The 12,702-nt window shown below is 35.1% G+C and overlaps 1 protein-coding gene across 1 annotated transcript; it reads right to left on the bottom strand.

The window, feature by feature from the left end:
* Positions 1-3,744: 3,744 nt before the first annotated feature.
* Positions 3,745-12,452, bottom strand: LOC144439338 (solute carrier organic anion transporter family member 3A1-like). Its single transcript, XM_078128621.1, has 8 exons — positions 11,996-12,452; positions 10,696-11,022; positions 9,843-10,007; positions 7,139-7,319; positions 5,815-5,956; positions 5,071-5,255; positions 4,754-4,818; positions 3,745-4,085 (listed from the first exon to the last, which is right to left on the bottom strand). The coding sequence occupies exons 1-8, from the start codon at positions 12,450-12,452 to the stop codon at positions 3,745-3,747; spliced, it is 1,863 nt and encodes a 620-aa protein (XP_077984747.1).
* Between the last annotated feature and the right edge of the window lie 250 nt (positions 12,453-12,702).

Here is a 12,702-nt window from a genome sequence, read left to right as displayed (position 1 = left end):
TATACTGCCGATAGCCATCATTCATAATTAGTGTATTTATGATCATATCAGTGACCTTTCTTCACGCTTTGTTACAGTGCACATTGAAGTTGTACTGCATCAAAATCCGGACTACACCGGTTTTATTAACTTACTTGTCCAGTTCATTGGCCGTTTATCATATCAATACTTGATGTAAAACCAACAGTTATACATACCTAAACATAAAAACCCTAGTAATTCATATAATTATTTTCCCCCTTTTGATTTGGTATGCCTGTGATGACTTTTTGACATATACTAATTTTCAATAAAATAGTACCCCACTGACCCGCAACGACTATTAAACATATTTATTCAAAAGGTACGTATACACATATGTAAAGCCATAAATTTGATATCTGTCTTGTAGTGAATAGTCTGTCAGTTTTTTAGCCTTCAGAGTGACAATGATAGTTTATATATTGAACTGACACTGACAAGTTTACATTATATTTAAAGGCATTAGCCGAGTTTTTAAAAGTTTTCACTTTGATGAAAACACTGTACATGAAATCACGACTAATCTTGGCTAGTACAATTTTAATGACGATTTATTTTCTGTACTTGTTAGCACAGTTGAAGGCACAGTAGGAGTGGCCTTAACATTTCAGTGTACTTAGGTGAGTTATAGCCTAGCTTGTCGTTTTGGGTTATTACTCACATCTTGCTTTGAGTTATGGTAAACGCCCAAATCATTTACAAGCACAGAGCGTCTAGGCTAGACGAATTATGATCACATCGGCTGGTTTACGCATTATGCCTAAAACCAAGGTTTACGTTCTACTTTCATCAAGTGCCAATTCTTCGTACATATAGAAATAAAATGTTGTAATCCCCCACCCCTATTTCATACCTTATGCTGCGGTATTGTACTTAAAACCAAAGATTTATAAACATCCTTATTATTTGTATACTTTGACGTCTTTGAGTAGATAGTGTTACTGTTTCATTGCTTTTCCCGACCTTCCAAGAAAAGAATATGAGGGGGTGTACTAACCCCTGCCAATACATAATAAATCTTAATTATTACTTTTAACACAATGTTTGATGTACTCAGCTTTCATGACCTTTGACTTCGAATATATCATCAACGTTTTTGACCTACGACCTTTGTTCATAGAATGTTTGACATTTCCATAGTTATGATGTATCGACCAAAAAGACCATTGACGTGTTGACTGCAATTAGGGAAATATATTAAGGGTCATGCGAACAACTAAGGGGTGAGATCAGTAGTGCAATGTAGGATAACAAAACTGATTTTTTTTTAGTTAGCCTCATCCCACCCCTTCTAACTTATTGGCCAAAATCGATTACAGTTTCAGACAGCGCAAACTGTTTTAAATGAGTATGTGGTAGTATGTAGTACTATGAATACAAAGCCAATGTAGTGAGTAACAATGATCTTTTATTGGTCGTTGTACAAGGCTGACAACAACAAAAACAAAATAAAAAACAAAACAAAAAAAACAAAAAAAACTACAACAACAGTATAAACAAATCTGTGTGAGTCAGTGGCTTCGAAAAATTAATGTGCCACTTTACCATTTAAATAATAGCTTGGTCACTGCGTTATTGGATGATTTTGACTGAGTCGTCTAACCCACAAATAAGCTAGCTAATTGTCTTACGAAAATAATAGAAAGTTGTACGTGACATTACAGCTATACATATTCTTAGAATACCAATGCTTTAACTGTCTTTTTAAAAATTCGCACGTGAGTCAATAGACCGAATCTCAACAGGCAGAATATTCCAGGTTTTGACGCCAGAGTATGAAATGGAAGATTGACCAAAGGTTGTATGATTATATTCTAGAAAAAAGGTTACGACCATGTCTTTGTCTTGTATAATAGGGATGATCTATAGGAGTAAAGTAATTATCTGTAGTAGAGTGTGCAGACTTGTGATATCATGTTTAAAAGAGCTAACGAATAATCTGTACAGTTTGAAAATATCGAGGATTTCCATACAGTCGTTTGAACAATGGGGCTGAATGATCCGTATACGAGCTAAACGTCATCGCATGGACTGTCATTTTTTGTACCGTCAAAATACAATGCAAATGTATCAAATATGCATTTCCCCATATTTCTAGACCCTAGGTAAGATGAGACTGAATAAGGAATGAATACAAGAGAATCAAAAACGTGTCTAATGATAAAAAGTATCTGAGTTTGAATAGCATTCCACACATCGTCTTGATTTTTCTATGGACATGCGTGCTATGGGATTAGTCCACTTTAAATCTTAATCAATGAGCAGACCAACAAAAGGGACAACATCCACTTCATTTATAGTGTCCCTTCTCATTAGAAGAGAGCTCTTAACATTTAACTGTCTCTGTTTGCCCCTAAAATAATTTAATTTAATTTGATTTCGTTTTAGAAAACATACAATAATATAGCAGACCTAACTCATTTTATGGCAGATGGACCTACAATGGAATGAAAGTCAAGAGTGTGTATCTATTTTACACGAAGATTCCAACTTTGTATATCATCTTTGGATATGTTTTCCGGACAATACTACCTTCATTTGTCATAGACATATACATTTAGTTTGTATTGGGTGAATCATCAATTCAAGGGCTTGTTCTTTCATTTTTTTCTAAATAAACAGACATTGAGAACATATCTAGACAGAGTAGATTTTCGTGAATGTAGTACGCCACAAAGGACCTCTTCCCCACGCGGGGTGGGGGTAATCGGAGGACAGCTTTTAAATGGGATGTGTAGCTTAGTTTCCAAATTGTCTACCCACATTATGTTTTTTGGGGAAACTGGAAACTGGTGTTGCTATACAGTGACGGCTCGAGGTCATTCGAGGCCGACAACCTTCCGTTGCAAATGTCATGTTGTGCACATGTAACATAGCGTAAAATGGAAAAAATGAATAATAAAGAGGAACACCCCTCCCCCCCCCTCCCCAACAATAAGAAAAAAAATCTGAAAAAACGACTCTGCTGGACAAAACTTGTGCAATTTGCAATACAGCAAAAAAATGAAACACTCGTAAGTGAAAAGTTTCAAACACCCTAGAATTTTTCGCAAAGATATTCAACATCAAATACCTGACTATCAATGTTAATAGACCAGGTTTAAAACATTGCTGATGGCTTTATATGAAAAGAACGAAAAGTAAAAATCAATTAAAATAGCAAAAATATTTCACTATTAGCAAAAGTATTTTTGTTGAATAATATGTGTTTGACTAATAATGCATATTTATCACTTCGATTAATTTGTTTGTTTTTTATTCTGAAATTATAAGCTGAAAGTATAAAGGCTTGGTTGTCATAGATCATACACTCTGTATTTCTATCTTTTTCTCTCCCTATCTGTCTCTTTCTACCTCCTCTCTTTGTCTCACAGTTTCCGTCTGTCTGTCTGTCTATGTATGTCTGTCTGTCTGTCTGTCTGTCTGTCTGTCTGTCTGTCAGTTACAAAACAGCTCAATATATCGTACAAATAATGATTTCCCCAAATTAACATGTTTAATTTTGTTTGAATTTATATATCGATATTTCGTAATTCTAACATTGTACAAAAGATTTCACCTGAAAGAATGTCTCGAAATTTGATGTTTCTGAATATATGCTGTCATGGTTTGTGTAGCAAAGAATTGTGTAAATACAATCGTCTATCTTATTTGAAACCTGTTAAATTTGAAATAAGTCTGATGAAAATAATACTCTGACATATGCTCAAAATATTGATGAAATCACAATTGAGAAACACGAGTGTACGATTTATTGTTGACATTTCGTTGACTGACGGAATCTAGAGGATCAGAGTTAGGATTGACTTCTTCGTATTTGAAAGTCTTCTCACTGTTATCAGCTCCACCTTGGTTCCCTCGTCTTTTCCATAGAATATGGTTACACAGGTAGAGCAGAAATGCCACAAACTTCAGGCCAAGTGTTACAACCACAAAGTTGCGTCGAAAGGCCTGGTTGTCATAGATCAAACACTCTCCTCTAGCTGAACCTTCACAAAATGTTCTCCATACACTGCAAGACTTATCAATCGCCATTCCATAGATCATCGGTGCGGGTATGAAACCTTTGAGGAGGAATGAAAAATTGACAACAAATGTATTGTTTGCTAGGCAGCTCAGTCCAATTTCACTTTATATTCCTATTTAAAGAAATATGCTGACACGGACACGCCGTTGTAAACAGTTGAACACAACTTTATTTGATAGCTGCAACTGAAAATGTACACCAAAGTAATATACGTTGCCGGTCTGGCTACAAATAAAGACTGCCATATGGGTGGATCATGTGATCCGATGAAGGCAATCTGATTGGCAGAACAGAAAGTACAGATGAACAAAGGGCATTGAGACTAAACATAATTGGTAGAAATGAAATCGCTGATGTAAAATATAATGAATTGAAATGGAAGAAAGAAAATACATAGGCAGCATTACACATACGGGACACAAGTTAACATTTAATGACACAGGTCGCATGACACGCACGGGACATACAGTTAACATTGAACAGAGCATAATTGACATTCATCAAACGTACAGTATTCATGACTGACAGTGTGCGGATTTTGCATTGCACGTTTTTCTGCGCAGGGTACACCTGATAGCAACGACATAATCACCAGACTTCTTTACACACCATTCATACATTCTTCAATATAGTGCTAAGGTTCTTGCTTTCAGTCTTTATAACGGTAGGACATGCGCTATAACTATTCTTGTCAGATTTACGTACCTAAACAACGGTTTATAACGATTCTTAAGCCAAGACCAAAAGACTTGTGGTTTGGTGGCCCTGATCTGAAGAAGAAAGAAGAAAAGGGAAGGGGAGTGATGGTGGTGATGGTGAGGTTTGCTGTTGTTAAAGTGATTGGACAGAAACGAGTACAATGCTTCACATCGAAGAGGTAACACCATGCATTGTAGAACTGATACTGTATACTGTGTTCTTGTGTTCATCAATTTGAGAATGTTTACCAGTGAATTATATATCAAATATAGAAGGCATAACTGTAATCCCTGGTTTAATTAGAATACAACAATTTTCCCTACCTCATTGTTAGAATCAAACATGGGGTCTCTGTTAGGTTATTTACGAACACATGAAATGCCAACGCAATCAATAATGGATAGAAGAGGGAACACGTTTCTATATGATTACACATCCCACTGGAAGCCATCGTCAGGGTATCGGTACCATTCACTTGTCCTTGCATACATCCACATTCCGTGTATGTCTACATAACAGATAGTACGCATTTATATTACTATGGAAACAAGGAGATCTAGAGTAAGCAAAAGCAAAGCGTTGTTTGGTTCTGAATCTTCTTGCGCGACAACATTCGGTTAAACATTGCTTCTGTCTTATTGTCAGGTACGAAAAAAATGAAGTGCAAATTTCTCATTTTAATCGACTGACATGCCTGAAAAAGTATATGCTGTTATAGTATATGTGGCGAAGCAAAGAAAATGCAGCAATGATGTTGTAATATTTGTCAATATTTGTCAGACGATGTCAATACAAAGAGATTGGCGTATATGTGATGTCCTTATAGGAGAGTTTCCCATAAACCTTTACTGGATATCCTCACGATGACTGAAGAGGTTAACAGTGTAGAACCTTAGGACTTCTCTGATTTCAAAGTTTAACAAGTTACTGAAATGAAATTGATCACACCAAATGACACATAATAAAGTTGTTATCAGTAATCAACACTAAAAGACAAAAATAAGACTGACTGAAGTATTCCTCTTATTAGTAATATTACTACACAAAGGGATTAATTATTTTCTTACATCATTTTGACCCAGCTGATTGCATCCTGCATGACATGATGATACATACGTTTTTCCATCTGAACCACAGACAGGGTCGAAGAGATCAACAGAGCATGAACAGTTTTGATTACAATGTTGAGTCTTGGTTATGCCGTCTTCACTATAACGAAACACATTCACATGTGGGGAACAAAAAAACGTGACGGTAATACAGTCTGATATTTAATGTAGATTCGTAAAATGTGTCTGAATGTAAAAGAGTAAGTTTTGAATCTCGCTACCTTCGCTACATAGCGGAGAGCTAAAATAAAACCAATTCAACCCCATATCTTGCACTAGATGCTTCTGGAAGGAAATGGAGGCTCTGTAAAGAACGTTATGTATGGGCATAACCGAGACTATGCCATGCTATTAATAAACCTTCGAATGTTCTCAATGATGATGTTGTCCGAATCCTGGACCAGAGCCTGTTGGAGGTTCTGGACATTACCAGGTGGTGGCTGCCCTATGAATTTGATGGCCATCGCATAATGTCATACAACCTCAATAAACAAATATCGTCCGTTTAGGACAACCCCCCCCCCCCCCCCCCCCGTCAACGAACGTTCCCAAGTGCGAAATCACACGTTTATATATGATGTAAACTACGGTGAAAACTGTAGCGATCACACCACTACGATCGATGCAATGAAAAGATGGTAAACACGTTCCAACTTTATGAACCTTGTTACTGTCGGGAGATGATGGTAAAAACATCAAAACACTACCGTAAACCCACCACTGTATCTCGCATTAGAAGTAAGTTTTTATCAACTTATCAACATCTCAGTAGTAAATACAGAAACTGTTATTATTGAAAGGGTGAACGTTTTCGGAATTTGGTTAGAAGTGCCAAAATGAAGTTCAGCAATCGCATTGATCCAAATCCCCAACCTCCCTAAACCATCGAAATTGAGCTTTGGGACATTGTGCAATCATCCCTTACTGTAAAGGAGTAATCGAATCTTAGATATTGCAATTTGTATTATTCATTCAATGTTTTCCTACATATACAACACTGGAATCCATATTTTTGCAAATTATTTACGCAATAAATACACAGGTTGGAATATCCAACACCTATCAATAACAATTGACAACAGTTACAATACAAAGTCATTATCGACTTTATAAATTTGGACGATGATAAATCCGTGTTTGAAGAATCAATTTCATGTTGATTTATAAACGTCATCAGCGCTATTAAAATCTAGACATAATCAATATAATTTGTTTAAGTGAGGACACACTTGTTTCAGTGACTTTCAAATTTTGAATAAAAAGCAGTCTAACTGTTTCTTACCTTACACCACTTATTTCGATACCACCACAATGGAAGGGGTAGATAAACACGGTACTCAAAGTTCCAAGTGCAAGAGCAATTACCAAGAATTTAGACATACCAATTTCTTGTAGCTTGAACTTGTTAATGATAATTCCTCCAATAAGGCTGGATAAGGCGATTTGTATGCTGAAGAAGATCCCTGATTGAAGAAAACAGTAGACTCGTTCATGTCCCCAAAATTGTACGAGCTGTAATTAGGGCATTTTAAGGTAAAATTCAACAACATAATTTATTTACAGAACATTGTTCAGTTACTTATAAAATGACATTTTACCTATAAATTAGAGGTTTATTTTGTCTGTAAGCACTATACTAGCATGTTGAAATATTCAGCAAATGCACGATCTTGAATAATTATAAGGCACCATGTAAAATTCAAGCAGGGAAGCTAATGACGTGATCATGACGACAGAAATTCTTTCTTGTATGAATTATACTCGTGAAGAATATACTGTACATAAACATTTACTGTTTATTGTATTATGTTACCGCGAGTTACAGTCTCTCACACACGTACATTTACCTATACATGAATTAATACACTTGGGGGTGCACAATATCAAGATTTAGTCATGATATTGATAATATACGGTAATGTTGCTAGGGTCAGAATTAGCATATTAACGCTTCGCTGAAAAATGAAAACGTCCACTGTCCAAACATGCACATTAAAGAACTGACATTTCGGGAATAACGACCTGCTTCATAGCTGAATGCCTGATAATTTGGGAAGTTAGGGCGCCCTAGACTAAATTATTGCAAGTATTTTAGATCATAAAGTTCCCCCAAGAAGTCAAATTTTGATACAGTTGTTTAAATCATGGATATTCCATTTTGTTACATATCTGTGATATTTTCTTCGTTTTGAATGTCGAATACAGTCACCTGACAGCAACAGCGTATCAAGGTAACAGATGTGAACTGAAATGCCTTCTGTAAGGGATGGTCATTTCTATATTTTTCACCACGTATATACCTCATTGAGATATTGCGTAATTATCAAATCCATGAAATGAAATTAAAATGAACATCGATGCATGTACTAAGTTGCATGGAATGTGAAACTTGCATCAGAATGTAAAATATTGTTTTCTTTTTCAATGCTGTAACAAATTGGTAAAAAATAATTAATAATTTGAAAATACATAATTCGCTATCTCAGACACGCGTTCTTCATTATTTCCAATGAATATACAGGATTGTATGAAATTTAAAGCTTACATACAACCTTAAGAAACTGTCTAATAACAAAAACTCACTAATTATTCAAATGATTGATTACAATTACATACTACACCAATAAGCCTTAGATGAAAAGTACAATTTGTTATCGTCATTGTATGTAGTGAATTAAACGAAATGAGAAGATTGTGTAATTAACATATTCAAAAGCCAAATAAATTAATCATACAATGAACTCATTAAAAGCAACATCAACAAGCGTTTAATGCACGTGCACTGTGTCAACATCAATGTATCTGTCGAATTATACCAAGTTTGCATATTACATTCTTCAGATATTGCTTAATTATGAAAAATAATAAATTAAAAGTGAATGCTACGTCAATAAGCTACCTTTATAAAGCACTTGCGCTTTTTATTGTCAATATATCAATTAAATTCTATAAAATTTTGAAGATTGCGTTCTTGAGCTTTGCCTAATGGAAAAAACAAAAGTAATTATGCAAATAACTCTAATTAAAAATCAAAAGCTACTCCAAGAAGCTTTATACGACACATGCGCTATGTCATCATTTTGTATGTCTAAATTATATGAGATTTGTAGCTTTCCATATTTAAGCAATTATAAAGAATCACCAATTATGCAAATGAATAATTAAAATCAAAAGTTACATCTGTGAGCTTTATATGTATGTACATACACTTTGTTATTAATGTATGTATTAAAGTATATGACATTTGAAGTTCACGTTCTTACAATATCACCTAACTGCAGATAGTCATTGATTATGCAAATTAGTTATAATCAAAAGCCAGACCAACAAACTTTACAGAACACGTGGGATTTGTTATTATTCGCCTATGTACCCAAATTGTTTGAAATTTAAAGCTTACACTCTTAAGCTATTGCTTAATTTCCGAATACCACTTATGCAAATGACTCACTAAAAAAACTACATCAACATCTTATTATATTACATCGTAGTCTAATTGCTGAATATAGTTAATTATGCAAATTATTTATTACTATTTGTTTTACCAGAACAGAATTATTTCGATTCATATAAAAAAGTGTAGCAAATTTCATTAGAATTAGTGCAGCACTTGTTGAAAGATCTTGTCCATAGACTGGGATAGACATACATACATACATACATACATACATACATACATACATACACACACACATATATATACATACATACATACATACATACATACATACATACATACATACATACATCACTGCTATTTTATTGTCTAGCTCAAAATAAATCTTACAATAAAGATATTTGTTAAGCAGTGTTAGTAAGATTTTTAATCAGGTGATGATGAATCAGACAGTTCCATGATTTTATTTGTATTTATCACCAGTTTAAAGATCATTACACAATAACAAACTTAAAGGTTGTTTGTGCAATCTACCTGTAACAAAGATTATCCATTTAGAGTCAATGCTCACTTCTTGTGCGTAACCTACCTGCATATATGTTAGCCTCTGAAGGAGTCAGTCCAATGAGAACTTCAAAGTATTTGGGAATAAACGGCCACATACCAATAGTTGAGCCCAAGTCAAATCCGTATCCCAACACCAGCGTCATATAGCGTGGGTCAATAAGGTATCGCCAAAGCAACAGTAAGATTCCTTGAAATGGAAAGCCATGCATAAATCAGGGCACTATAGAAAATTTTCTATAGTGTCTGATGTATAAATGATGTACACAGCGAAATAAGGGATATTCAGCGACTCATTGGGTGTTTGATAAAGAGATACTGACCAGTAGAAATTAAAACTATCAGTGTTAATTATCATGAGGTCGTTGGGTGAGTAATAAAATGATTCCAGCGATAATTCATTTGTAAAAACTATTCACCCATGGGTTGTTAAAGTACTCGAAAGAATATTTTTGATCACACAACCAATACTTTCACTGAAAATTGTTAAAATACGAATAAGACGTTATTCAAACACACAGTTATCGATTTTACCTATTACAGTACGGTTACTGTAACAGGTCGAAATCGTGATTGCTTTGGGTAGCCGATTTTTTGGGTGCTGACCAACAAAAATCAATTTGATTCGATTTATTGTACAATATTACGTGTAAAGCTACACAAATATTTTTACTCACGGGAGATTTGATACTGTTCATTTTGTACTTTCTTAGGAGTAAATCACCACGTCTAACGGAACAGTTTTCAAGTAACATTCCAGTTGCAGCTAGTGTAGTTAAAATGCAAAACCAATATATACATGTAATAACCGTGTATGAATGTTTCCTTTGCTATATTCAAACTTCATTTACCTCGTGTGGAAATAATTATCCACCTACCCTTTAGCTTATTTAATAATCCCATGGTGCTTTCCTCATGGCGCCCTTCAGCCTCATCCATTTTGGTTTGCTCATTCCGATGTGAACGTCCTTTTCGAACCCTCGGTGATTCCTTTGGGACGAGGAAGAATGGAATTGCAATCAGAACACAAATGACTGCCAAACAGAGTTGTCCAAGCCACCAAGCTCCAATCCATTTCGGATCTGAATTGTCGATCTTCAGGGACGATACATCAACTCTATTGAAATCAACGTAGAGGAGTAGACATCCTGCTGCAAGTATGCTAGTCGCGAATGATCCAAGTCCCCACATTGTGCTCATTATACCTATCGAGAGACAATTCAATATAATCATAGTGTGGAAAAATGCTGAACATTTCATGAAACCATGTCTCTATTTTAGAATTCAAAGGCAAAGCAATAAATGGATTTCAAAATTGCATAATCAAGAAGACCTAGAATTAATGCAATAGATAAACCAGACATAGTGACTCATTTTGCACTCACACTCCAGGTATGTTAGCCAATCAGAACACGTGATTACTTGTCAAGATTCTGTAACTTCTATCATTTTAAAAATAAAATCTATTGACAGCTTATAAACCAGTCTGTTTTCTAGTTTTCATTCTGAAATATCCACTTGAGCAAATATAAAAAATGTACTTCTAAATCAGAAAATAGGGTAGATAGGTGGGATTTTTCCATTGTATTAATCAATTAATTAATTAAGTATTGTTCATTTGTTTGTTTGTTTATTTATTTGTTTATATATTTGTTTATTTGTTTATTTATTGATTGATTGATTAATTATCTAATTTTTTGACCCTCAGATATGATACTCGATAGTCACAGTACTTCTGTGATAGTTTGATGAGGAGTAAAGGCAAGCAATTATATATGAGACGAAGTATACTGTACTGCATAAATTCAGCTTACAGTCTTGAAAGAGTTGGGGTTTCTCTGGAATATTTTCTTTAATGAAAAAGGCTACTTTGGCACTGTAATGTGTGTAAGTAAATACAAGTACATTCTCACCGTTTTTTAAACCTTTTGAATTGAAAACAATTGTTAGGGTCCGGCGGGTTATCGCAAACTTATTTTTCTATTATTTACATATGGAATAGAAAACAGTTATAGCATAAGCGTAAAGACTAGTAGTTTACGACACTATCGTAAAGATGTTAATAGTTTACATTGCTGTCGTGAAGAGTACAGTGGTTTTAGACTGTAGTAAAGAGGAAAGACTTTGGTTTTCGACGCTGTCAAGGAGGCCAGTAGTATACAATGATGGAATACTTACCGAGGTAGAGTGCTGATGACACGTGCTTAGCATGGTCATCTACGTAGGAAGATCCGAGGGTATACAAGGTACTGTAAGCTGAACCCATTATCACTATTCCAATAACCATTATAATGTATGCCACTTCGCTGTCTTTCGTAGTCTTCTTCTCAACGTTGCATGTAGAATCTCTATCTTCTAGTGTGATGTTTTCTGAACACAGATTCATCTCGATGGTATCATTGTGCATGTGAGCAGTATCGCTATATCTATATTCGCCTAACAGGAACTGTGGCAGCGTCATTATAAAAGTGGACAGCCCTAAGGTTAGGAGTCCACAGCCAATCCAGCGAGGACGGCTACTACTTGGACGTCCACCGAGGTAAGAAACAGGCATGATAGCGATCAACACAGCGGCCTGTCCGATGCTTATCAGCGAACTTAGATGCGAGGTACTTAGGTTGTAACGTCTTTCCATCGTAGTGAGTATGGCGTAAAAATAAGTTGTTATCATTCCATACACCAAGATAGTTAAAGTGAAAAGTATCACGAAAAACCAAATGTTACCAAAGCACGAATTCAACTTACTTTCTTCTGATTTTGAGATGCTCTTTATGTTTGCCTCACTCTTTGAGGACTCTTTACTGTTCTGGCCATCCATAGTGACTTGTGTACGACGAGGGGAAAGCTGTTTTTGTGATTTGAGACGGTATCCTATGGAAAACATA

Source organism: Glandiceps talaboti, chromosome 8 (genome assembly GCF_964340395.1).
Source record: "Glandiceps talaboti chromosome 8, keGlaTala1.1, whole genome shotgun sequence".
Taxonomy (NCBI): domain Eukaryota; kingdom Metazoa; phylum Hemichordata; class Enteropneusta; family Spengelidae; genus Glandiceps; species Glandiceps talaboti.
This window is presented reverse-complemented; position numbering and strand designations above follow the sequence as displayed.

Bases quoted from the DNA above. Each gene is read 5' to 3' on its own strand.
- LOC144439338 (XM_078128621.1), bottom strand. From the start codon at position 12,452: ATGGAAAGACGTTACAACCTAAGTACCTCGCATCTAAGTTCGCTGATA. The intron at 10,008-10,695 runs GTAGGTGGATAA...TTCCATTTCAAG, and splicing joins ATTATTAAATAAGCTAAAGG to GAATCTTACTGTTGCTTTGG. The intron at 4,819-5,070 runs GTAGGGAAAATT...TTTCTTCTTCAG, and splicing joins TGTTTGATTCTAACAATGAG to ATCAGGGCCACCAAACCACA.